The sequence below is a fragment of the Lagenorhynchus albirostris genome, chromosome 5 (genome assembly GCF_949774975.1).
Source record: "Lagenorhynchus albirostris chromosome 5, mLagAlb1.1, whole genome shotgun sequence".
NCBI classification, from domain to species: domain Eukaryota; kingdom Metazoa; phylum Chordata; class Mammalia; order Artiodactyla; family Delphinidae; genus Lagenorhynchus; species Lagenorhynchus albirostris.
Window position 1 is genome coordinate 142,555,632 of NC_083099.1, and position 27,493 is coordinate 142,583,124.

The 27,493-nt window shown below is 46.7% G+C and overlaps 1 protein-coding gene across 4 annotated transcripts in view; it reads left to right on the forward strand.

The window, feature by feature from the left end:
• Positions 1-27,493, forward strand: part of PDE9A (phosphodiesterase 9A) — a 96,852-nt gene that overhangs the window by 41,906 nt on the left and 27,453 nt on the right. For all 4 annotated transcript variants that reach the window (XR_009540828.1, XM_060150984.1, XM_060150985.1 and 1 more), the window contains exons 4-6: positions 1,193-1,236; positions 24,074-24,128; positions 25,020-25,090. Coding sequence is in view for 3 of the 4 variants with exons in the window: in XM_060150984.1 (XP_060006967.1) it covers positions 1,193-1,236; positions 24,074-24,128; positions 25,020-25,090 (170 nt within the window). In the remaining variant the exon portion in view is untranslated. The remainder of the gene's footprint in view (positions 1-1,192; positions 1,237-24,073; positions 24,129-25,019; positions 25,091-27,493) is intronic.

Here is a 27,493-nt window from a genome sequence, read left to right on the forward strand (position 1 = left end):
CCGGGGCTCAAACCCGTGCATTGGCAGGCGGACTCTTAACCACTGCGCCACCAGGGAAGCCCTGATTCACTCTTATATCACCAGAACCCAACCACAGTGAGCACTGAGTGTAAAACATGTTGAATGAATGAACGAGTGACATGTGAAGGTATCCCTGTGTAAGATAACCAAAAGAGTTAATACTTCCGTTCCTAGGTTCACGTGCTGAGACAAAGGATTTTACATTTGAATCAGTGCTGCTAGGTTGTTTTCCCATAGGTGATGGCAATCCGTACTCCCACTAGCAATACCTGTGAGACCCTGAGTCCCTGTGCCTCATAGCATTCATGTTACCAGGTTCTAAATTTGGGTAAAAAAATAGCCTCTTTCTCTTCCCTGGTGGCGCAGTGGTTGAGAGTCCGCCTGCCGATGCAGGGGACGTGGGTTCGTGCCCCGGTCCGGGAAGATCCCACATGCCGCGGAGCGGCTGGGCCCGTGAGCCATGGCCACTGAGCCTGCACGTCCGGAGCCTGTGCTCCGCAACGGGAGAGGCCACAACAGTGAGAGGCCCGCGTACTGCAAAAAAAAAAAAAAAAAATAGCCTCTTTCTTCAGGTCCCTCTTTTTATTTTTATTAACTGTTATCGATGATTGCCTGTTCCTATTCTTTGCCTATTTTCCATTGACTTGTGTCCCCCCGACCTTTGCCAGAGGTCCTTGTATGTCAGGGACAGTGACCCTTACTCTGCCTTTCCTATCACCAGTATCCTCTCCCCACCCCCTGTGGGTCTCATGATTACCGGTGGTGACATCACCGAGGCGCCAGTGCATTTTCGACTGAGTTATTGACACCATCCTCTCTTGTGCCCTTGGGGGATGCAGTCTCCAGGAGCTCAAAGCAAAAGAGGGAGGGCCTCCCGCATCAGTCAGGTGTCAGGACAGACCAGGACAGTTCTGTACCATCCCAGCTGCATTCAACATGTTTATTTTATTAACCAAATATGAACATTATAGAGGAGGTCCGTTGTTTAAATGATATATTTAAAGTATTTAGAATTCTTCTGAATGAGAAAGCTCAGACCTGCCAAAGAAATTCGTTTTAAAAAGACCTAATTCGCTAAATCCTAATTCAGCCCGAGTGCTTCTCTCTCGAACCAGATGTGCATGAACATCTTTGACAGCATCTTACAGTGGAACTGCCTTCTCTCTTGCAGGACTCCCTACAAAGTGAGACCTGTGGCCATCAAGCAGCTCTCTGGTAAGGCCTTGCTATCATATTTTAAATTAAAAGAAAACTAAAAGCTCCAGGCTGCACCTGTGATTGAATATGTATGAGTTAGGCGTTGAATCTGAAGCCCAGTACTGTTACAGGATCTAAAGCCACGTACTGCTGCAGAGACAGCCATACTCTGCCCTCCGCAAACCCCCAGGATGCCCAGTCCCACCCCCTCCCACCCGGTCCTGACGACTTAGCAGACACTGGGTGACACCCCACTCTTGCCTCCCTGGGCCCAGTATCTGTCCTGACCATTCAGACTGTGAGGCAAAAGGCCAGCCCCCAGGATGCCTCATACAGTCAGTGGTGTTGTTTTCTTAAAATCCCATTTCCTTTTGAATCTTTGATCGCTCTTATTTATGTATGATGTATGCCTAATAAAATGCTCCCATTTAAGTGTATATTTTGATAAACCTTGAAAGTTCTATACATCCTTGTTAACTACCACCAAAACCAAGACTGGGAACATTTACATCACCTAAAAATGTTCTCTTGTGTTCTCTCCCGCTTAACCCCTGTCCCTCCGCTCCTGGCCTCTGTCAGCCACCAGCCGCTCTTTGACACCATAGATTAGATTTGTCTTTTTGAGAGTTCCATAGAAAATGAAATCACGTAACGTGTGTCCTCTTTTTTTGACTCGACTGAATGTTTCTGAGACTCGTCCACGTGTTGTGTGTATCAGTGATTCTTTCCTTTTTATTGGTGAGTCACGTTCCGGGTATGGCTGGACCACAGTTGTTTTATCCATTCACCTGTTGAAGGACATCTGGGTTATTTCCGGTTGGGGACTTTTATGAATAAAGCAGCTGTGAGCATCCCAGTACAAGCATTTACAGGGACGTGTATTTTTATTTCCCTTGGGGTCAATGGGATTGAATGGGATGGGTGGATCGCATGGTTAAGTGTATATTTCACTTTATAAAAGGTACTGCCAGGTAATTTCCCTGCACATCTTGCACCCCCACCCATAATGTACAAGAGTTCCCGTTGCTTCACAATCTCAGCAGCACTTGATATTGTCAGTCCTTTTTGTGTTAATCAGTTCTATTGGGTGTGGAGTGGTACTGCATTTGGTTTTAATTTGGTTTCCCTAGTGATTAATGATGGTGAGTATCTTTAAAGTATTTACTGGCCATTCTTAAATCTTCTTTTATGAAGTATTTGTTCAAATCTTTTCTGATTTGTTGGTCGTGGTGGTGGTGGGTAGTTTTCCCTCTCACTCTTGAATTGAAAGCATTCCTGGTATATTTGGGATACACACCTTTTGTCAGGTAGATATTATAAATATCTTCTCCTGGTCTGCAACTTGCTTCTTCTTTTTCTTATGAGTGTCTTTCAATAACCAGAATTAAATTTTGATTAGGCCCAATTTACCAGTTGTTCTTTTATGGTGTGTACTTTTTGTGGCCAAAGAAATCTTATTTTATCCCATAGTTGTGAAGTTTTCTCCTCTGTTTTCTTCTACAAGTTTTATAGTTTTAGCTTTTGCATTTAGGTCAGTGGTCCATTTTGAGTTAATTTTTGTGTATGGTCTGAGGCAAAAGTTGAGGTTTATTTTTCTTTTTAAAATTTAATATTAATTTAATTTTAATTTTTTCAAAATTGATGTCTACAGAATAGGACTTTGATGCCACCCATACTGCGCTGGGTGGTGTGTGAGTGAGGCCCTGATGTTTCTGTGTCTCAGGGTCTCATCTTTCAAGTGACAACGTTTACATAGGAGCACTGGTTGCTTTAAATATTTTTATGCCTGAGTAGCTCTTTATGAAAACTCTTAATTCAGTTCTTTTGATAGTAGATGTTAGAATAAAATCTGAGTTCTAACTTTTTTCGTATGAAAATAACTTTTTAAAAAATAAATTTATTTATTTATTTTTGGCTGCGTTGGGTCTTTGTCGATGCGCACAGGCTTTCTCTAGTTGCGGCGAGCAGGGGCTACTCTTCGTTGCGGTGCGCGGGCTTCTCATTGCGGTGGCTTCTCTTGTTGTGGATCACGGGCTCTAGGCACGTGGGCTTCAGTAGCTGTGGCACACAGGCTCAGTAGTTGTGGCTCACAGGCTCTGTAGTTGTGGCGCACGGGCTTAGTTGCTCCGTGGCATGTGGGATCTTCCCGGACCAGGGCTTGAACCCGTGTCCCCTGCATCGGCAGGCGGACTCTCAACCACTGCACCACCAGGGAAGCCCCTTAATTCCATTTTTTTTCCTCCACTCTTGATTTATGAAGTGTACTTCTTTGTCTTATCTCTTTGTGGCTGCTCTTGGTGTTCCAATATGTACCAGTGACTCATCACAGTCTGCCTTTCAGTTCCATTACCCCACTTCACAATGATGTAAGACTCTCAGAATAGCATGATTCCATTTCTCCTACCTCATTCTTTGTGCTTTATGTCACACATTTTACTCCTACGTATGTTATAGACCCCATGATACACTGTTATCATCTTTGCTGTCGACACTTATATTTTTTTCTTCGTGTCTCTGTATATTCGTGTTTGCCCTTTGTTATGTTGTGGACCATCTGGATTTTGTTTTCTTCCATTAAAGAGCATAGGCTCTGTCCTGGCAGACAGTTAAGCTACTTACAAATCAGTTTGATGCCTTTGAGACCTGTCTTTTAGCTTTGCTAGGACGGTTCTAGAGAACCCCTACTCCAGGGAGAGTTCCGTCCTGCAGCTGAGGCGCCACCCCTGTGGGGTCCCCACTGACGCCCTGGTGACCACCAAGCATTCCTGACTCCAGCTCTTCGGAGCTCAGACATTTGGAAATGAGGTTTGAGGTTGCTGGGGGCAGGTCATGTGGGACCTTGAAGGTCCATGAGGAGCTGGTGCCTTGATTCCCATGGGGAAGGGCAGGGGAGGTGGTGAGGAGTGATCAGATCCTGGTGTGTTCTGAAGGAAGAACCAGGCTTATTTCCTGACTGAGTGGAAGTGAGATATAGAAGAAAGAGCAGTCGGAGAAGCCTCGGGGGTCCGGCCTGAGCCACAGAAAGGGTGGAGCAGCAGCCCTGTGAGGGTGTGAGCTGAGGGTGACGTGGGCTCAGGGCGGCGGGGGCGGGGGGGCGTGGTTTGCCTGTTGGACGTCAATATCGAGTAGACGGGTCTAGGGGAGCCGTCACACCTGAGCTGGGGATGTGACAACGTGACACTGGACTGTCGGTGTGGGTGGTGTTTGCAGCCATGGGCCTGATGAGCTCCCCAGCCAGGGAGGGACCAAGGACTGAGCCCTAAGACGCCACACTGGGGGACAGCATTCCCTGCGACGGCCGCTGATGACTTGACACCATCCAGAAGAGGGTCCCTTTGAAGAACAAAGGGGAAGAAAACAAGCCGAACAGGTGGACGGGACAGGGATGAGCTTCTGGAGAGGAAGACGGGGGCGCGTGGCAGCGTGATCAGATGTCTGCACAGTCCTCGCTAGAGGAAGAAGAGGATTTTGTGTGACTCTCTGCCCTCTGGGAATTGCTCGTAGGAGTCTTTAACTCTTTGAGCTTCTCTCTCTGGAAATAGCCTTCCGTCTCGCATCCATCAGCACCTGGCCTGGCTTCCTGGAGCCTCTCGGCCTTCGCCCCCGCTCAGTAACCGGTCCTGGCCATGCAGCCCTGAGTCAGGGCCTGTAAGGAGCCCCACCGGCCCTGCAGTCACCAGGCCACATTCACGATGGCGGGAAAAACAACCTCACGAGAGGACTCGGGAACCTTGTGTCCAGACTTACATGCAGCTGCCGGGGCCCATGGGCCTGGCCTCTCCTGGGGGCCCCGCCGTCTTTGCTGATCCTCTGAGCCACACGTGTCAATAAACGCCCCTAGCGGTCCTGGTGGGGCCGGGCAGTGCAGAAATGCCCCAGTCTTCCTGTTTTGCTGTTTAAATATTAGGAAACAGTGAAGAGAAGAGTATTGCGGGAAACATGACTTTTCATAGAAGAGAAGGACGGGCCAGTCCTGACCCAGCAACCACGTGTATAAGAAGGCCAGCCACCATCCAGCTGCAGATGTAAATGCAAAATGCACACCGAGTTTTGAAGACTCAGCATGGAGAAAAGGAACGTAAGATAGCTCATGAGGAACGTTTATATTTCATGTTATCTTACTGAGATGTAATTCACACAGCATAAACCCCCCATTTTAAAGGCACAAATTCAGTAGTTTGTAGTGTATGCACCTCGCTGTGTAGCCATCACCACTCTCTAATGCCAGGTTTCCACACCCCCAGAGGAAGCCCCGTAGCTGCCAGCACCTGCTCCCATCCCCTCACCCTGCTCCCTGGCAACCACTTGTCTGCCTTCCGTCCCCATGGATAGGCCTGTCGTGGACGTGTCGTGTAACAGAGTACGCGGCCCTTGTGCCTGGCTTCGTTCGCTTGGCCTGATGTAGGCAGGGTTCCTCTGTGTTGTAGCGAAGGTCGGCGCTCGTCCTGTTGGGTGGAAGAGCCACGTGGTATTTTTCCCTCATCAGCTCATGGGCAGTTTGGGTGTTTCCACTTTTTGGCTAATGTAAATGGTGCAGTAGTGAACGGGTGTGGGCAAGTTTTCCTAGGAATGATACATGTTGAAATGAGATCTTTTTGAGGTAAGTTGGGTTAGATAAAATATTTCAGTTAAAAAAACAAGAGCCCAGCTACCTTGGAGGAAGGGCCTAAGAAAAGAGCAGACTAAGGGCTTCCTCCTCTGAGTCCCCTGCCTGTGGACTCCCTCTGCACGGGAAGTTCTGAGGGCTGACGCCCCGAGAACGGTCCTCCTGCCAGAGAGGGAGCCGCGGGCAAGTGTTTGGCTTCCTTGCCCCTGGGTGGAGCGGTGGGGACAGTTTACGCATCGAATATGCAGTTGCCCAAAGGGACCCCAGAACGATCAGCCCGGATGCCCCTGCTCATCGGCTCACAGTTCCCTGCTTTTCCTCCGCTCCCCACGCCCCCCAGCCTTCCTGGGACCACCTCCACGTGCCCTGCTGGCGCCTGATTCCTTGTCTCCGGGTCGGCTTTGGAAGATCCAAACCTAAGAAGCAGGGACCGTCCAGCTGCCATCGCTCAGGTGTCAGTTGGGTGAAGTGGTCTCAGGAAAGCGACTGACCACGCTGCACCGCAGTTACCCTGCAAAGTAGGAATTAGGATACACGCCCGCATGGTTCTTACGAGGATAAATGAAGTAATTCATACAAAATGCTTAGCACGGTGCGTGCCGCTTGGGGAGCGCTCGCTAAATGGTGCTATCATTTAAGATGCCCTAGAGGACACGTTTGCACGGCTGAAGCTGTGTATGTCTGGAATTGCTGAATTTTCGTGGAGCCAGGACTGCTTCCTAAGGTCTGAAACATGGAGGGCTGGTTCCCGTCTTCACTTGCCAGTGAAGTTAATGCTTGACATTTGAGCACAGGCATGGTGCTTCGGAGAAATAATAATGCTTCTTCATAATATTTTCTATTTTTAGCGCAGTTTCACTGCCCACAGCTTGGTCATCGTAGCCTTAGTCATCTTTACTTGTATTCTTTTGAAAACAAAAAGGGTTCAGTGTATAAAACGAAAGCTCCTATTCTCCCGTGAGATCTCTTAGGGGCTTAGCGCACTTCTGCTTTCTTTAGCTTTAGGGAATTGCGTGTTCACCTGCTCCTTGGGGTGGTTTAGGCGACAGCGGGAACACTGAGCCCATCACTGTCAGGAAGGCGGGTGGCAAACGGTAATACCGGACACAGAGTCGGCATGTGATGACTACAGAATCCGGTCCAGTCGGCCCTTGGTGTCCGCGGTCCCACATCCACAGATGCGGAGGGCCGACTAAGGGTACCAAAATCATCAGCAGATTTTGCTGTCCTCGGGGGCAGGGGTCTTGGAACCAATCCCCTGCAGATACCAAGGACTGACCGTACCTCTGGGAAGCAAAACTTCAAACAGGAAGCAAACGCTCTCCGCCGCTAGGCATCTGCAAAAACCAGTCACACACATATCCGTGTCCCCTCTAACTGTGCGGTGAGATGCACAGACATAAAGGGTACCATCTGCTGAACTTCCATAAAAGAGCACACGCGTGTAGCCACCACACCAGTCAAGACAAAGAGCGCTTCCATCGCCCCAGAAAAATCCCCTTGTGCTTGTCTTCAAATCTGTTCCCGCGCACCGTGAGAAACCACCGCTTCTTTTGCCACAGGCAGATTGCTTTTTCCTGATCTTAAATTTCATGAGAATGGAACCACACAGAGTGAGCTCTTTTGTGTCTGCATTCTCTCGCTCAGGATCATGTTTTCAAGATTCATGCGTGTCGTTTATTTACTTTGTATCGCTGAGTAGTAGTCTATTTCATGAGCGCTCCACCCCTGGTCATTAAGTCTCCTGCGGATGGACGTTTCCAGTTTGGGGTTAAGCTACGGTAAGCATTGTGCACGTCTTATTATGGACATATTTGTCAGTTATCTTGGGTAATACCTAGGAGTGATGTTGCTGGTTCGTATGCCCAAATGTCTTCCCAGGCGGCTGTACCATTTATGTTCCCACCAGTGATGTACGAGTGATCCCGTTGTCACATCCAACCCAACACCAGGCATTCTCAATGTTTTTAATTTTAGGCACTCAAGTCGGCGTAGAATCATATTTCACTATGGTTTAAATTTACATTTCTCGGATGACTTAATAATTGTTGAGCGTGCTTTCCTGTGCTTATTGGGTACTTGAATATCTTACCTCGTGAAGTGTCTGTTCCAAGTATTTTTGTGCAGTTTTTAGACTGTTGTATTAGTGTTTATCACTGGTTTATAAGAAACCATATATTCTGGATATAATCCATTTGTGAGATGTATATATAGCAAGTATCTTTTCCCAGTTTGTGACTTACCTTTTTCATTTTCTTAAAGAGGTCATTTGATGAGCAGAAGTTTTTAACTTGATGCAGTTAATTGAACAAGTTTTCTTTTATGTGTAGTACTTTCTGTGTCTTCTTTAAGAATCCTTTCTCTACCGCAAGGTCATGAAGATACATTTTCAGGAAATTTAGGGTTATAGCTGTTATACTTCAATCTGTGATCCATTTCAAATTAATCTTGTGTATGGTGTGAGGTAGGAGTTGTGGTCTCTTTTTTTTTTTTTTTACGTACATGTACCCAGTTGTCACAGTATCCCTTGTTAAAAAAGAGTTTCCTTTTCCATTGAACCACTTTGGCATGTTTATTGAAAATTAATTGACTCTATATGTGTGAGTCCCTTTCTGGACTCTCTGTTCTGTTTCATGGATCTGTTTGTCTGTCCTGACACCAAGACCACACTGGCTTAATTGCTAGAGCTTGGAATCCAGTAATCTTCCACATTTGTACTTCTTTTTCGGTTGTTTTGGTTCTATGGGTCCTTTTCTTTTCCCTACAAATGTTAGAATAAAGAATCAACTTGTTAATTTCTTTCAAAAAGGCTTCTCTACTTGAACTGGGATTGCATTCAGTATATAGATTAATTTGGGAATAATAAAATCTAAACAATATTGAGTCTTCCAGCCACGAGCATGATACATCCCTCCACTCAGCAACGCTTATAGCTTTCAGAATAGAGGTCCTGCATATCTTTTGTTAAATCTGTTCCTCAGCATTCTCTGTTTTCTGGTGTTACGTAAATGGGATCTTCACGTAATTTTCCATTTGTTTGCTCCTCATTTACAACAGATATTTGTGTGTTGACGTAGTACCTTGTGACATTGCTTATTAGCTCATGGGTTAGTTCTGGTAGTTGTTTCATAGAATCTTAGGATTTTCCATAGAGACAATCATATCTTCTAAAAATAAAGACAGTTTTACTTTCTACATTCCAGTCTTTTTGGATTTTATTTCTTTTACTTGTCTTGTTGCATTGGTTGAAACTGCAATACAATTAAATAAGACTGAGAGCAGACATCCTTACCTCATTCCAACCTCAGGGGAAATGCATTCACTCTTTCACCATTGGGTGTGAAGTGAGCTGCAGGTTTTTTGTAGGTGCTCTCTGTCAGATTGAGGATGCCCTCTTCTCCCAGTTCACAAAGAGGTTTTTTTTGTGAAATCTTCTGTGTTAAATTTTATCAGAGGTTCTTTGTGAATCGACTGAAATGGGTTGAGGGAGTTTCCTTTTATTCTTAGTTTTCTAATGTTTTTTTCCATCATAAATAGGTGTTAGATTTTTGTCACGTGTTCTTTCTGCATCTACTGGGATCACATATGATTTTTCTCCTTTATTCTGTTAAGGCAGTGAATTATACCGACTAATTTTCGAATGTTAAAACAACTTTGCATTTCTGGGATAACCCCACTTGTATTCCCAGGAAGTGTTCCTAGGAAAATACTTAGGAATAAATTTAACAAAGGGTATACAGGACCTCTACCCTGATGTAGGATGTAGTCCCTTTTTATATATTGCTAGATTTTATTTTTTAATAATATGTTAAGGAGTTTTGTGTCCATGCTCATGTAGGACGTTGGCTTATAACTTTTTTCTTGTAATGTCTTTGTCATGCTTTGATTGTGGGGTTATGGTGGCCTTATAAAACATATTGGGGCATTTACTTTCTTCTCTGTTTTCTGAAAGATTTTGTGTAATTTTGGTGTTATTTCTTCCTATATTCATTTACATGTATTTCTTGATATGCTTGAGGTTAGATCTACCATGTTGCCATTTGTTTTTTTTATTGATCTTGGGTTTGGTTTCCTGGTTCCTCCTCTTCTCTTGGGTTCATTGGATAAACTTTTGTATTCTATTTTATTTCTTCTGTTGACTCTTTATTTTCTTAATGGAAGAAATTAGCTCTTTTTTTAAAGTCTTTATTGAATTTGTTATAATATTGCTCCTGCTTTATGTTTTGGTTTTTTGGCCACGAGGCACGTGGGATCTTAGTTTCCCGACCAGGGATCAAACCCATACCCGGTGCACTGGAACGCGGCGTTTCAACCACTGGGCCGCCAGGGAAGTCCCTCTTCTGTTGGCTCTTTACCTCTGCTTTTTGCATTATTTTTAGTTGGTTGTTATATTTCACCGTGCATCCTTCACCTTTTTTTTTAATCGCAGGCTTTATTTGTTGGAGATCAATAAAAACACAAAATTGAGTGAAAAGTACAGAGTTCCCACACATTCCCTCCTTATACACTCACTCAGTCTCTCCCACCATCTGCATCCCGCCTCAGAGCTTTACATTTGTCCCAGTCAGCCAACACTGACACGTCATTGTCAACCAAAGTCCATAGTTTACATCAGGGTTCACTCTCTGTGTTATGAGGTCTGTGGGTTTTCGGATGCATAAAGACCTGCATCCACCACTGCAGGGTCATACAGGGTAGATTCTCTGCCCTAAAAATCCTCTGTGCTCCACCTGTCCATCCATCCCTCCCCCCAGACCCCTGGCAACCACGGATCTTTTTACTGTCTCCATAGGGGTGCCTTTTCCAGAATGTCCGTAGTTGGAATCATACAGTCTTCAGCCTTTTCAGATACATTTCAGGTTCCTCTATGCCTTTTCATAGCTTCATAGCTCATTTCTTCTTAGGGCTGATTTATTCCTTCCCCTATTGAAGGAAGTCTTGGAGTGCTTCAAAGTTTTGGCAGTTATGAACAGAGCTGCTATAAACATTTGTGGGAAAGTTATGTGTGGACATAACTTTTCAGCTCCTTTGGGTAACTGCCCAGGAGTGCAGTTGCTGAATCATACATTTAATTTTGTAAGAAACCACCAAACTGGGACTTCCCTGGTGGTCCAGTGGTAAAGAAGCCGCCTTCCAATGCAGGGGACACGGGTTCGATCCCTGGTCGGGGAACTAAGATCCCACATGCCACGGGGCAACTAAGCCCACACGCCACAACTACTGAGCTCACGCACCTCAGCTAGAGAGCCTGTGTGCTGCCAACTACAGAGCCCACGCGCTCTGGAGCCCCCATGCCACAACTAGAGAAGAGAAAACCCACACACCACAACTAGAGAGAAGCCCATGCGCCGCAACGAAAGATCGTTCGTGCCGCGACTAAGACCCAAGGCAACCTAAATAAATAAATATTTTTTAAAATGTTTTAAAAAGAATCAAGAAACCACCAAAATACCTTCCAAACTGGCTGCTCCATTCTGCATCCCCACCAGCAGTGATGAGAGTTCCTGTTGCTCCACAGCCTCGCCAGCATTTGGTGATGTCAGTGTTTTGGATTTTTGCCATTCTAACAGGTGTGAAGTGGTATCTCATTATGGTTTCAATTTGCAGTCCGCTAATGTTATTCAGCATCTTTTCATGTTTATTTGACATCTGTATATCTTTTTTTTTTCTCAAAGTGTCTTTTCAGATCTTTGCCCATTTTTAAATCATCCTTAACTTTTTAGCCTAGTTAAAATTAATATTGTGCCACTTCACATAAAAAGTAAGGACTTTGCAGCAGTAAAATTCCTCCCCACAACCTTTGAGCTATTGCTGCAATACAATTTATTTGTTTATTTATTTATTTATTTTTGCGGTACGTGGGCCTCTCACTGTTGTGGCCTCTCCCGTTGTGGAGCACAGGCTCCGGACGCGCAGGCTCAGCGGCCATGGCTCACGGGCCCAGCCGCTCCGCGGCAGGTGGGGTCTTCCCGGACCGGGGCACAAACCCACGTCCCCTGCATCGGCAGGCGGACTCTCAACCACTGCACCACCAGGAAAGCCCTGCAATACACTTTACACCTATGCTTCACACTGAATGTTTGCGTCCCCCCCAAAAAAATTCACACGCTGAGATCCTAACCGCCAATGTGATGGCATTGGGGGGCGGGGCCTTTGAATGGTGAGTAGGTCATGAGAGCAGATCCCTCATGAATGGGATTAGGGCCCTAATAAAAGAGACCCCAGAGAGCTCCCTCGCTCCTTCTGCCCTGTGAAGACACTGAAAAGATGGCCATCTACGTACCAGGCAGTGGCTTTCACCAGCCCCCGACTCTGCTGGTGCTCTGGTCTTGGACGTCCAGCCTCCAGAATTGTGAGAAGTAACTTTCTGTTGTTCACAGGCCACCGAGTCTCTGTGGTCTCTTAGAGCAGGCGGAGCAGCTAAGGTCACCTACACCCAGTATAAACTCCACAATACAGTATTAAAATTTTTACTTTAAACAGTCAGCTGTCTTTTGAAGAAATAATGAAAAGAAACTTAAAGATAACTTTTTTGTAGTTACCTACCTATTTGCCATCTCTGGTGCTTTTTTTTTTTCCCGTGGATTCCAACTCCTGAGTGGTGTTACAGCCCTTCAGCCTGAAAATTTTCTTTTTTCCCTGAGCATCTCTTGAAGCGCAGAACAGCTAGTGACTAATTCCCTCAGCTGTTGCTTCTCTGAACATGTCTCCGTTTGCCCTCGTTTGGAAACATATTTCAGGGTGTAGAATGCTGCATTCAGAGCTTTGTTTTTGTTTTTTAAAAGAGGTCTAAAGATGTCCTTTTTTTTTTTTTTTTTTCCCTGGCTTCCATTGTTTCTGCTGAGAAGTCAGCTTTTATGGTCTCTTTCCCCTGCAGATGAATCATTTCATTATGAATCATATCATCCCTTTTTCCCCTCTGGATGCTTTCAAGGTGTTTTTCCTTTATATCTGGGCTTCAGCACTTTGACCATGTCGTGCCCTGGTTTTCTTTCTGTTTATCCTGTTTGGTGTCCTTTGTTGAGCTTCCATGGTATATAAATGTGTTTTCATCAAATTTGTAAAATTTTCCACTATTATTTCACTACGTGTATTTTATGTACCATTCTCACGCCTTTCCTTCTGAGACTAATTACATGCATGTTAGAAAGTTTGCTCTTATCCCTCGTGTGACGGGCTCTGTTATTTTTTTAAGATTTTTTTCTTTTTGCTCTTCAGATTGGAGAATTCCTAATGATCTGCCCTCAATTCCCCTGACTCTGCTGCTCACTCCAAACTGCTCTAAACCCATCTGTGAATTTTTTGTTTCAGATACACTTTTAAATTCAACAGTTTCATTCTGTTCTTATTCATGGATTCCTCTTTTAAGATCCCCTGTCTGTTTACTACTTACTAACATCTTTTTTCTTTAGTTTTTGGATGTACTTACATTTGCCACATAAAAGGCAATTATAGGGACATGCTCATTTCAACTTCTGTGTCATCTGGGGTTTTTTGTTTTTAGTTTATCTTGTGCAGCCTCTGCAATTGTGCAACATTAACGTCCACAGATGGTTCTCAAAAAGGGTTCAGTCTCTTAATAGAGCTTTACAGGAGCCCTCCTGTCGTGTGAACCACCTTCGATCATCTTACTGGATCGGAGTTGATCCTGACAGAATTCTCCCTGACGCCGGTCTTCTGGGGTCATGTGACACACCGTCAAAGCCCAGACGCAGTGAACCGGGCTTGACTCCCTTTGGTTTCACCGTAATTAAACGTTCCCACAGAGTGTCCCCTCACTGAGACATTCAAGGTTATCACATAATGGACAAAGTCCCTCCAGCTTGTACAGTCAATCAGGGGCTGGATCTCAGATTCAGATTCCTCCGAGGGCATCCTCAAGAGAACGTCACACCCGTGGCCTCCTCCCTGAAAAGTCCACCCCCCGACCACACCATGGAGGAGGGGTGGCTCTCAGGGAGGAGGCTAGCGTGCAGAACATCTCTGCCCCCTGGGCTCCGTGCGACACTGCCCATCTTTGCAGTCCCATGTGGGGACATGCCTGGTGGGGGGCGGGGCAAGGTGGGCTTGGCCGGGTCGTGCCATGGCTTTCTCTCCGCAGCCACTTCAAGCTCTTAGGAGGCTTTACATGATCAACGTGGGCAAACCACTCAGGACAGCGCCTGGAACCTAGAAAGCGCTCCATGAAGATTGTTTTGGTTGTTGCAATCCATAGAACAATAAAGAAAACTTGCATTGCTAGCTGTCCCAGAAGCTTCTCCCTCCAAGGCATTTTTCTCAAAACTACGTGGAAAGGAGGCCATAGGGAGGAATTGTATCCAACAGCTGAGATCAGACTCAACTACGCACAGTACAAATCCCAGCTCCAAAAGCGAAAGGGGAAAAGAAAGCAACCCAGTCCCTGCCGCGGAGGTCCGGCGAGTCTGCAGTGATCCTGCGAGGACTCGGCCGAGACGGTTACGGGACATTCTCCAAATGTCGGATGTGGTCGCCAGCGCCCTTTGGTCCACTTTGCTTTCTTTGCCACATCTGAGTGGCTAACAGGAGGTGAAAGCATCTAGTCAAAGTCACACCGTGGGTCACCTGGGACGGCCCTTTGGCCGCTGATAAACAAGGGTGATTTCTCAACAGGACAGACCGTGGAAAGGGCACCTGTTCCTTTAAGGAGCGAGGCCAGGTCACTGTTCATCATATCATTTTATTGTGCTCCTGGGTTGTAAAGGAAGCGTCCTCCTTCTGCACGTCTACTTTATGACATCCATAAACAGTGAATTGCCGATGACTGTGCCCAGGGCTAGAACATCCTCTCTGGCTGGAGGGGCCCGGAGAGCCAAAGTGGGGCAGAGGTGAATTCCCCCACTTCTTTCCTGGAGAGGGGCAGTGCCACCTCCCAGAAGGAGGGGCAGGAGGGGACCGAGAGGGAGTCCCCTCTAGGCCCTTCCTACACACAGCCCTGGAAATAAACACACCCCGAATCTTCAGGGCCTTGGGGTGTCTCTTTGGGCCAAGTAATGGGGGTGATTTTCCCTAATGCAAAGCAAAACACCCCTTTCTGAAGGGATATCCATTTAAAAAAAAAAAAAAGCTTTGGGTTTCCCTGGTGGCGCAGTGGTTGGGAGTCCGCCAGCCGGTGCGGGGGGCGTGGGTTCGTGCCCCGGTCCGGGAGGATCCCGCGTGCCGCGGAGTGGCTGGGCCCGTGAGCCATGGCCGCTGAGCCTGCGCGTCCGGAGCCTGTGCTCCGCAACTGGAGAGGCCCCAACAGTGAGAGGCCCACGTACCGCAAAAAAAAAAAGCTTTGGGAGGGTGTCTGTTAAGTATGTATTTTTTGAACGATGCTCAGGGCTTCAGGTGAGGTAGATAAGGTCGGACAGCTCACACATCATACTAACAGCATGGAGACACAATAGCAACATTGTGCAACAGTTGCAGACGTATCAGGAGAGATTGGGACCCACCGTGGACTCCAGGCGGTCCACCCATCGCACCACTGGGGGCGGGGGTTCAGGTGCCGGTGTCCCCATGCAGGGTGTCCCCTCCCTGCATGCACAGGTGCGGAGCCAGCATATTACCAGGGCTGCGTTTGCTTCCATTTGCAGCGGGGGAGGAAGGTATGCGTGCCGGCCAGCTCAGGTGAGCAGAGGATGGAGGAATGGCCATTGCTGTCATTGTCTCGTCCAGCATGGGGTGGGATGAGAGGTGCCCGTCACCTGGCTGGCCTGTCCAATCAGGGCGTCACCTTCAAGGTGACCTTCAGGAATGAGGGGGCCAGGCTGTCCTGTCGATCAGTTAAACCAGATCTTTATGTCCTTCTGTGCTGCAGAGACTCAGGATTTGTCTGAAACAAGTAAACAGTTCCTGGAAGGGCTGGGAGAGGTGGAGGCGGGTTCCTCGAAGCGTCTGCAGCAGGCCAGCGTGGAGTCGGGCAGCCGCCGGCATCGGGGCAGGGCAGGGCGGGGCTGAGGGGGTGCGTGCTGTCCTGCCAGCCCACGGGCGGTGTCCTGCCCACAAACCCCAGTAGGCGGCTCTGCACCCGTCTGCGCAGGGTGGGCTGCTCCGGACCCCTCGGTTCTGTTCCAGTGGAAGCTCCTGGGGCCTCCCTGGTGCAGATTCACGGCCAGAATCTGGGCTGATCCAGCAGCATCTTTAAAACAGGACTCGGATTCTGCCAGGCTCCAAGATTGTCCTGGAACTAAATTAAACGCTTCTGTGATGTGTGGGAGACCCTGCCAGCCCCAGCATTTACCCGTCGGGGCCCATCACCTGAGAGGCCAGCCAGATAAGGCCCCCGGAATATCTAGGCTAGGCCCATCCAGGTGGAAGCAGGGAAAAGCAGCCCAGACCCGAAGAGGCTGATGAGAAGCCTACGGAGACCTCTGCTTACGACGGACCATTTGGCCTTTATTAAATCTTTTGCTTTTGTGAAAGCTGTGGGTGCCTAGGAGTAAATCACGGCGAGCTTGGAGCGGTGTCCCGGATGTTCGCTAGCGCGTGCTAGGTTCAGGGACACTTCTGATGGTACGTCAGCTGTTCTCATGGAGCGGAGTTTTCTCTGGAGAGCACGTGAGTCACCCATGACTCGGCTGGCTCCCCCTCAGCCTCCATCCTGTGGATCAGCAACCATTCTGCTCTGACTCCCATTCTTTCAGTCGTAGTTCCTGTCTCCCAATTTTCTCAAAAACTTCGAGATCCAGAGAGACCCCAAAGACCCAATCAGGTCCAACCCTGAATTGCCAGCATCCCTGGCTGTGGCTGGTTACTCTTAAAGCTATTTTAAAATTTGCAAAGCAAAAACACTTGAATATGCTTCGATTTTTTTAATTCGATATATGCCACGTAGCATCTAGGAAATAGATGGGTTTCCCACATGCTGTCAGACTTTTCTGATAGGGTGTGGTTTGGCCACCAAGGTTGGGCATGACTAATATTTGTGACTGAAAACTGCTTCTTGCCCCCAGGTGCAGGGGTTTAGGGCTATCTGAGGCTTCTAGGGGAATGAAGAGCACCTTCGGGACAGTGCAGGAAAGATGTGGCTTCTTCTCAGCCTGGACCTGGTTCCCCCCAGAGCTCTGCCTGTCACCCCAGGGACAGTGCACGCACCGGGGAAGACACTCAAAGCAAGAGAAGGTGTCAGAGAGCCTGTGGCTGCCAGCGACCCTCAGTGATGTAATGACAACTGCTGTGGCTGTTGGCAACCCTTAGTGATGTAATAACAACACCTGTGTCTGTTGGTGACTCTTAGTTATGTCATAACAACACCTGTGGCTGTCAGGGACCCTTAGTGATGTAATAACAACACCTGTGGATGTCAGGGACCCCCCAGTGATGTAATAACAACACCTGTGTCTGTTGGTGACCCATAGTTATGTCATAACAACACCTGTGGGTGTCAGGGACGCTTAGTGATGTAATAACAACACCTGTGGGTGTCAGGGACCCTGAGTGATGTAATAACAACACCTGTGGGTGTCAGGGACCCTTAGTGATGTAATAACACTTTTAACGTAGTAGCAACAGCCAACAGCCAACATCGGAGCGCTCGCCACGGGCTAGGCGCTGCCCTGAGTACTTTACACACATTAAGTCAATTCATTTTAAATTCGGAACTCCCCTGGGAGGAAACAGTGGCCCGCGACAGGAATGCCAGTGCTCTGGGGTGCAGGGGGTGGGGGGTGGCGGGAGGCACCTACTTCCTGATCAGGCTCTGTTTATGGTTGTGTGGGTGTGGTTGGCCTTTCGCATAGAGGCATTTTTTCGCTCTTTTCCCCTTGCAAAAGAATGCAGATTGCGCAGTATCTCAAGAGGCAGCTCAGGGTGAAATTACATACATGGCAGCGGCGTGAGCACCGCAGCCTGGGCAGTGGCACCCTGAGGCTCTCTTGCCACCAGCTCACCTCTGTGCCGATGCCCTTTCGGAGGACATCGGGTTTGTTGCCACGGGTGGCACATGGGCTGAGGTGTAGCTATTCTGTGGACCAGAATACGAGTGTCCACACCTTGGACTGAGCTGGGAGCAGGAAGGTATGGGATGAAGTGGCGAGAAGCGTTATTACTGCTGGGACAGTAATAAATTTCGGCATCAAAATGCTATAATGCTCAAAGAAGCCCACCTCAAAAGTCCAAGGGAAAATTCCCCCTTAACTTTTGCTTTCCATTCTATCTATTAAATTTTTTATTAAACCGTTTAAAATGATTATAGAGTCACATACAGTTGTAAGAAAAAAGGCAGAGAGACCCAGGCACCCTTTACCCTTTTTCCCTCAGTGGTAACATCTTTCAAACTGTAGTAAGATATCACCCCTGGGCTGTTGACACTGATGCAGTCCAGATACAGAGCATTCCATCCCCCCAATGCACGAGCCCTCCTTTTATAGCCTCCCCCAGATCCCTCCCTTCTATTCCCCACCCCTCCCTAACCCCTGGCACTCGCTAATCTGTTCTCCATCTTTATATACTTCTGTCATTTCAAGAACGTTCTATAAATGCCTTCATCCAGTGGGTGAGTTTGGGGATTGACTTTATTCACTCAGCATAATTCTCTGGAAATGCGTCCAGGTTGTTACGTGTATCACAAGTTCAATCCTTTTTATTACTGGGTAATATTTCATGGTGTGGCCGGAATACAGTCTGTTTATCCATTCACCTACTGAAGGGCATCTGGGTTGTTTCTGGTTTGGAGCAATTAAAAATAAAAGCCGCTCTGAACATCATGTACCAGCTTTTGTGTGAACATAACTTGTCATTCTCTGCCCCAGAGGGCAATTGCTAGGTCAGACATACAGTACTTACATGTTTAGTTTTTTTAAGGAATTGCCAAACTATTTTCCAGAGTAGCTGTACCGTGTTACATTCCCACCAGCGATGTGTGAGTAATCCAGTTTCTCCACATCTTTTCCAGCATTTGGGGTTGTCACTTTTTTTTTATTTTAGCTTTTTTGATAAGTGTGCAGTGGTATTTCAGTGTGGTTCTAATTTGCATTTCCCAGTGACTCATGTAGCTCAGTAACTTGTCATGTGCTTGTCATCCATCTATATATTCTCTCAGTAAAATGTCTGCTCGTGTGTTCTGCCCATTTTCAAATTGGGCTCTTCTGTTTTTCACTGTCGAGTTTTGACAGTTCTTTTCATCGTCTATATTCAAGTCTTTGTCAGATACGTGGTTTGCAAATATCTTTTTCCCAGACTATAGCTTTTCATCCTCTTAGCAGGATTTTTCTCAGAGGAAAAGTTTTACTTTTGATGAAGCCCAGTTTATCAATTTTCCCTTTTATGGACTGTGTTTTTGGTGTGAAATCTGAGAACTCTCTGCCTAGCCCAAGAACCTGAACATTTTCCCCTATTTTTTTTCCTAAAAGTTTTATAGTTTTCTATTTTACATCCAGGGTCCACTTTGCATTAAGTTTTATATAAACAGTGAGGTGTAATTCGAGGCTTATTTTTGTGCCTGTGAAAGTTCAATTGCTCCAGCCCCATTCGTTGGAAAAACAGTCTTTCCACCATTGAATTGCTTTTGCTCATTGGCCAAGCATCAGTTGAGCGTGTTTGTGTGGGTATCATTCTGGGTCCTCTGTTCTGTTATCTGTGTCTAACATTCCACGAATGTCACAGTCTTGATTATTAGCTATGTAATAGGTCTTAAAGTCAGATAGACTGATTTGTCCCATTTTATCTTCTTTTTCAAGATTGTTTTAGCTCTCCTGGTTCCTTTGCATTTTCATGGGAATGTTAGAATAATCTTGTCTGTTTCTACAAAAAATCTTGATGGGGTTTTGATAGGAATTGTGCTAAGTCTGTATATTAATCTGGGGAGAAATGACATCTTTACTATGTTGAGTCTTTCAAACCATGAAAACGGTAGGTCTCACCATTTATATATCTTTTTTTATTTCTTTCAGCACACAGCTTCTGCATATGTTTTGTTACATTTATACTTAAGTTGTTTGAGCTTTTCTAAGTGTTTGTAAATGGTGTTGTGATTTTAATCTCAGAGTCTCCATGGTCATCACTAGTATATAATCAATTTTGTATATTTATCTTGTATCCTGTGACTTGCTGAACTCACTTATCGGTTTTACTTTTGTATCTTGCTGAATTCTATTGCTAATAATTTGTTAAGGATTTTTGCTTCCACATTAATGAGGGATATTGATTTGTAGTTTTCTTTTTTTGTTGTCTTTGTTGAATTTAGTATCAGGTTAATACTGGCTTCATAAAATGAATCGGGAAGTGTACCCTCCTCTTCTGTTTCCTGGAAGAAATTGGTCAGAATTGTATTACTTCTTCTTTAAATGTTTGGTAGAATTCTCCAGTGAAACCATTTGCACCTGGAACTTTCCGTGGGGGGAGTTTTTAAATTAGAAATTCAGTTTCCTTAATAGATACAGACTGTTCAAATTACCTAGTTCATATTGGATGAGTGTAGTAGTTCACACTTTTCTAGGAATTGGTCCATTTTCATCTAGGATGTCAAAGTTATGTGTTTAGAGTTGTTTGTAGTTGTTCCCTTGTTATCCTGTTGATGTCTGCAGGGTCTGTAGTGCTGTCCCCCTCTTCATTCCAAATATTGGTGATCTGTGTTTCTTAGTCTTGCCAGGGATTTGTCAGTTTATCGATATTTTTAAATAACCGGCCCTTTGTTTCATTGGTTTTCTGCTTGTTTTTCTGTTTCTATTTCATAGATTTCTGCTTTTTATTATCTCCTTCCTTCTGCTATTGCTTTAGGTTTATTTTGCTCTTCTTTTTTTAGGTTCTTAGATTATTGTGTTGAGGGTTTTCCTCTCTGCTAATGCAAGCATGAAGTGCTATAAATATTCCTCTCAGCACTGCTTTAGTTGTGTCCCACAGCTAAATTTTGATGTGTTGTATTTTCATTTTCATCCAGTTCAATGTCTGTTTTTATGTCCCTTGAGACTTCCTCTTTGGCCCATGTATTACTTAGAAGTGTGTTGTTTAGCTTCACAGTGTTTGGAGATTTTCCTGCTATCTTTCTGTTACTGATTTCTAGTTTGATTCTCTTAAAGGTCGGAGACCATACTCCATATGGTTGCAGTTCCTTTACGTTTGTTGCGGGTTTTTGTGTGTGTGTGTGGACAGCATAGGGTCTATTTTGGTATACACTTTGTAGGCACCTGAAAAGAATATGTGTTCTGCAGTCGTTGACAGACTTTTTTTAAACATATTTTTATTTAAATTTATTTATTTTTGGCTGCATTGGGTCTTCGTTGCTGCTTGTGGGCTTTTCTCTAGTTGCAGCGAGCAGGCTTCTCATTACAGTGGCTTCTCTCGTTGTGGAGCACGGGCTCTAGGTGCATGGGCTTCAGTAGTTGTGGCACACGGGCTCAGTAGTTGTGGCTTGCAGGCTCTAGAGCGCAGGCTCAGTAGTTGTGGTGCATGGGCTTAGTTGCTCCGTGGCATGTGGGATCTTCCCGGACCAGGGCTCAAACCCGTGTCTCCTGCACTGGCAGGCGGATTCTTAACCACTGCGCCACCAGGGAAGCCCCCGTTGATAGACTTTTAAATACATCTCAAGACTTTGAGACAGATCACTAACTCTTGAAGGTTATGTGATACATTACTTTTTTAAATTTTAATTTATTTATATATTTTTTATTGGAGTATAGTTGCTTTACAATGCTGTTAGTTTCTGCTGTACAACGAAGTGAATCAGCTACATGTATACCTATATCCCCACGCTCTTGGACCTCTCTCCCCTCCTCCCCTCATCCCGCCCATCTAGGTCATCACAGAGCACCAAGCTGAGCTTGCTGTGCTATACAGCAGGTTCCCACTGGCTATCTATTTTACACATGGCAGTGTATTTATATCAATCCTAATCTCCCAATTCATCCCACCCTCCCCTTCCCCCACCCGTGTCCACACATCCATTCTCTACATCTACGTCTCTATTCCTGCCCCATAAATAGGTTCATCTGTACCATTTTTCTAGATTCCACATATATGTGTTAATATACAATGTTTGTTTTTCTCTTCTGACTTATTTCATTCTGTATGACAGACTCTAGGTCCATCCACATCTCTACAAATGACCCAATTTCATTCCTTTTTACGGCCAAGTAATATTCCATTGTATATATGTACCACATCTTCTTCATCCATTCGTCTGTTGATGGGCATTTAGGTTGCTTCCATGACCTGGCTATTGTAAATAGTGCTGCAGTGAACATTGGGGTGCATGTGTCTTTTTGAATTATGGTTTTCTCAGGGTATATGCCCAGTGGTGGGATTGCTGGGTCGTATGGTAGTTCTATTTTTAGTTTTTTAAGGAATCTCCATACTGTTCTCCATAGTGGCTGTATCAGTTTACATTCCCACCAACAGTGCAAGAGGGTTCCCTTTTCTCCACACCCTCTCCAGCATTTGCTGTTTGTAGATTTTCTGATGATGCCCATTCTAACCGGTGTGAGGTGATACCTCATTGTAGTTTTGATTTGCATTTCTCTAATAATTAGTGATGTGGAGCAACTTTTCCCATGCCTGTTGGCCATCTGTATGTCTTCTTCGCTGAAATGTCTTTTAGGTCTTCTGCCCATTTTTTGATTGGGTTGTTTGTTTTTTTGATATTGAGCTGCATGAGCTGTTTGTATATTTTGGAGATTAATCCTTTGTCAGTTGCTTCATTTGCAAATGTTTTCTCCCATTCTGAGGGTTATCTTTTCATCTTATTTATGGTTTGCTTTGCTGTGCAAAAGATTTCAGAAGAAGTGATCTAAAATCCTGCTGAGTTCACCGAGGAGGGCTGTGAAACCTTCTCTCTGGTGATTCTTATCAGTGGAGTCACCACCCTTCTTCCCTGATAGGTGTGGGCCTCTCTGAAGGATAGAACTTGGATCAGCTCAACATATGGCTCAATGAAGTTTCCTGGCTGACATTTTTACTCTTATATTTCCAAGAGATACAATGAGATGTTGTTTCCCTTCTTCTCATCAAGTTATAGAATGCTAAAGCCAGAGGAAACCTTGGGTCATCTGGTCCACCCTTTCATTTGGCAAGTGAAGGAATAAGGTCCAAGAGGTTAATTTAGATTAATTTTTAAATACGTTTATGAAATTAACATATGTTTATTATAGAAATGTATTAGATATAGAGAAACAAAAATAAGGGAAAAAGTGTATATATAATCTTACAACCAAAAATAACTACAATTATTATTTTGGAATGTATCCTCCCAAGTTTTCAGAAGTGCTATCACACTGTACTACAATTTTTTTTTCTTTAACAATAGACATGAACATTTTCCAAGATGTTATTCCTAATAGCAGAATATGTTTCCACAGTACAGATATACCATCATTTATAAGCCATAAGTGATGTGCATTTGATGGGTATATAGGCCGTTACAGTTTTCACTGTGTTAAATAACATTGTGATGAACATCTTTCTCCTAGAAATGAAGACACTGGATCATTTTTAGCTTTTCAGCCCTGTTGCCAGATTGGATTATCAAGGTTTTTTGTTCGTCTGGACAGGCTTGGTTTAGTTTTGACTTGTGTTGGTTTTAGAGTCAATATAGAAGATGACATGAGCTCAGGAGGAGGCCTTGTTTAGGTCCCCAGCGTTTCAGGGCGTGAACTAAATGACCATCTGGATCCAGGAGGAGAACCCTCCCTTCCTCAGAGGGTGGAGTTGCTGGAACAGTGCCGTGCAGTCTACACCTTCCTATGAGGCATCCCGCCTTGGGCCCGGTCAGGAAACAGGAAGACAGGCAGGTTGTATTCAGCCTGGGACCTGAACCTTGTAAAACCAGCCACCCAGCCCAGTTTTATATGCCCAGCAACAAAGGGACAAACTTGCTCAGCCCGGCCTGCTTCCTCCCTCCGGGACCTGCCGTGAGAACACTGTTTTGCACTCAAAATATGCCTTGAACGCGCTTTGTCATAGTAATTGCCCCCATAAAGTGGACCAGGGCACCACGTGCAAATGGCCCGTATTTAAGGGCCCAGTCCTGCCTGCTTTTTACGGCTGGTGCGGACCGCGGGCGGGCCTCAGCCCCGGTCACTCTGCCCAGGCTCCGCTGAGAGTACTGAGAGTCCAGGAGGGAAAGAGCGTCTGAAGGTGGACAGGAAATCCCGGGCCCAGGAGAGGCCCTGCTGCTGAGAGGCGGCCAGAGCATCCCTCCAGGTTCCCGGGTGGCTCCCGGGCACGGTGTTGACGCCACTGCCCACGACGTGCGGGTTCAGCCCGTGGTCCGCACAGCGTGCCCTTTCCCATCAGTCTTTCTTTCTTCGTCTGCAGAGAAAGAAGAGTTGATCCAGAGCGTGCTGACCCAGGTGGCAGAGCAGTTCTCAAGGTACGGAATCTTCTGGATGCGTCATCTCCAGAGCTGGGCGCTTTTTCTCTTCATGGCTGGGGTGGGCCACTTGCTCTGAGGTTGTCTCGGCTGGCAGGGTCTGATACATCGCCCCCAGAAGCTGCCTCCCCAGTGGAATCCTTTGGGGACTTACGTACCTAAGCCAGCTTGGATGGGGTCCAGGAAACAGATGCCAGGTGCCACAGACCGTGTCAAGTGGGTGTTCTCAGAACGAGAGCCCGTGTTGCTGGTAATCTTCCCAGCTGGCTCTTCTGGGGCTAGGACTTCAACCTACAAGAGCTGACAGCGTTCACAGAGATCCTGTGCAGCTGTGCGGCTTCCTCTCCATTCTGAGTCATCCTGCCGGTTCTGGGTCAGTGCTTTCCATTTCTCAGCTACCTCGCTGTGGCATCTCACTGCCCGAGGGTAGTTAAAATGGGGAAAGGCCGTAGGGTATTTTCTTAAAGCCCAGGAGTTGTTGAACTGAATGGGTTGGAGCCTCCCGGAGAAGGGCACCTCAGGTCCCCTGAGACGGTCTGTGCCCAGCAGGGCAGGGTGTGGGGCTGGACCATGCCCTCTGTGAGCAGAGGACACGGTCCTCCCCGGAGAGCATCTGCTCACTGCCCACGTATGGGGAAGTAAGCATACCTGCTCTACGTTCCCATCTTGGAAAATACACCTTTGAGATAATTCAAAGGGGTATCTTTTTCCTCCCTCCCCTCAGCACCCCTCCCCAACTCCCGTGAGTTCCTTAAAAGCAACTCCTCTGTTCGAGCCCCTCGCCAGCCCACCTGTAGGGCTCACCACGGCAGGGAGTCAGCAGATGTTGGCGGAACCCATTTTAACTTGGAGAATTTGATGAGTTGTGTTGTTTTGTTTTTTCCTTCCTAGAGCATTTAAAATCAACGAACTGAAAGCCGAAGTTGCGCATCACTTGGCAGTGCTAGAGAAGCGCGTTGAATGTGAGTGGCACGTTCATTCCCTTTCGCTGATTTGTCTTTTAACCTCTGCTTAAAGTAACCACTTAAAACCCTGGTGCTTGGTGATGGCAACGGAGCTGAGGCTGACAGCAAATGTCTCTTCTTTGGGAAATGCGCGAAAGTTACCTTTGAAGTTAACAAGTGCTAGAACAGTGATGAATCTTAAGTGTTTTATTTCTATTTTAAAAGTAACTCAGTAACATATGACGTGTTCTAAGTGTGCAGTAACTTGCAACATGGTACTTATCGCAGCACAGCCCCTGGAATAGGGTCTCTTGAGTGCAGGAGAGCACAGAAGGAAACCGTGAGGCCCCCAGACGTAGCCCCCTCCAGGGAAGAACTTCTGCAGAATAACTTGTGTGTGTGTCTTTTTACAAAAAGGAGAATGCACCGACCCACACTCTGTGGTTTCACAATCTGGGGGGAGGATGTCCACTAAATCATTACCAAGTCTTGATTCAGTGACCAAATAGCTGAAACTCTGGGAGGAAAACAGCTTCCAGTCACTCACCCTTTGTGTTCCCATCCATCAAATAAGGAACAAAGCTTGAATTCCACGTGACCCGCAATTCCCCATTCAATGCACAACGGGAAGGCTCTTTGTCAGTGTCAAGGCCAAGGTTAATGGCTCATGGGCACCACATTTACTGACTTCCGGAATGAGCAAACACACTCCAAACCTGAGGCCGTCGGGGTCATGGCATCACAGACTCTACCTGGCTGACTCACTGAATGTCACTTTTCATATCTTGTATGAATGGCTTGGATTTTGTACAAGAAAAATCATTCAGGATCATGTCCAAAACCAATTCACCTAAATAACTTGAATCATGATTTATACAGTTACCCTTTTCAAAGTCGGGCAACATTTTAAAAATCCATTTGGTCATATCACCCTGGGAGCTTTGTTTTTCTCCCCCAAAAATCATGGTACCCAGAAACTGCTGTGAACTTAGTTTTCTGGGAGTGGTTGCCGATACCCTAAAAATAAAGGGGTTGGAATAGAGCACTTGTTTCTGCTGGATGTTTTTTCAAAAGAGAGAGCTTCATAATAAAGAAACTTTGGTTTGGGTAAAAAAATAAAATCCATTTGGTCATTAGAGCTTCAGAACAGTTTTATTTTCCCCATTGGTGATGAAGGAGCCCCCGAGAGATCAAGTGACCTGCTGAAGTTCATTCAGCAAAGTGGAAAAGTAAATAAAACCGGAACCAGCCCCGGGGTCCTGGTGGGGCTGCTCTCACCATCACCTTTCCCCATGGGGAGCCAGTGCCACAGCAGGGCGGGGAGGGCCTGAGGATGCAGGTTAGAAAGCAGCTGTGACAGCTGGCCTCGCGGCTACGGCCGCAGACACTGGTCATGGCTGCACTGAGCAGAAAAGAGGTTTTGCCCTAGGGGATTGGGGGAGCTCCCCTGGGTGTCAGGAGGGCTCAGGACCAGGGCTCAGTAGCTCTGCAGCAGGAGCGATGCCCCAAACCCCACATAGAGCTGATGCTGTGAGGATGCCGACCTGGTGGATCTGAGCCCCAGATGTACAGTACCCCCCGGCACCCCTAGATCTGTGCTTGGGCCCCCATAGCCCCTGTAGTCCCTGCTGCATACATCAGGCTGCTTCTCTGTACACGAGCTACAGATCCAGAGTCTGGACAGAGCTGGAGCAGGTGCCCACACCCTCGCTGCAAGGACGGCCAAGGAAAGCAAGTGTCAGTGTCCTGTGGCTCTCGTGACGAAGCACCGCAAACTGGGGGCTTAAAACAGCAGAAATGAATTCCCCCACTGTCTCGAGGCCAGAAGTCCGAGACCAAGGTGTCGGCAGGGTCCGCTCCTTCTGGAGGGGAATCTGTCCCGGGCCTGCTCCGGCTTCCAGGACGCCCACGGGCCTTGGCGTGTGGCCTCATCCCTCCAGGCTGCCGCCGCCTGCACGTGACCTTCTCCCCTTGCGTCTGCATCCAGGTCGTCCTTCTATCAGGACACACCTGTCTGTGGATTCAGGGCCCACCCTCACCCAGAACGATCTCATCTCGAGATCCTTTTCTAAACAAGGTCACACTCTCCTTCTGGGGGTCAGGATGTGAGCCTGTCCTTGACGGGGGCGCAGTTCAACCCACTGCCGTGAGCGTTTGGGGTTTCCGTCTTCTGCCATGGGCGACAAGCTCAGCTTCCCACCAAGCCCCATAGAGTAGGGAGCTCTCTGGACGTGGGAAGAGGTCCTGCCAAAGAACACAGCAAACATTCACTGCCGAGTCACCACCTACAGTCACAGAGATGAACATACAGTCCCCACCTGGAGAGCAGATGCCCGGGGGGTGGGGAAGGCTGGGGGGTGACAGGTGCCTCCTGCTCCGTCGTCCTCTCCTCCGGCGCCTCTGACCACTTCCCCCCGCCCC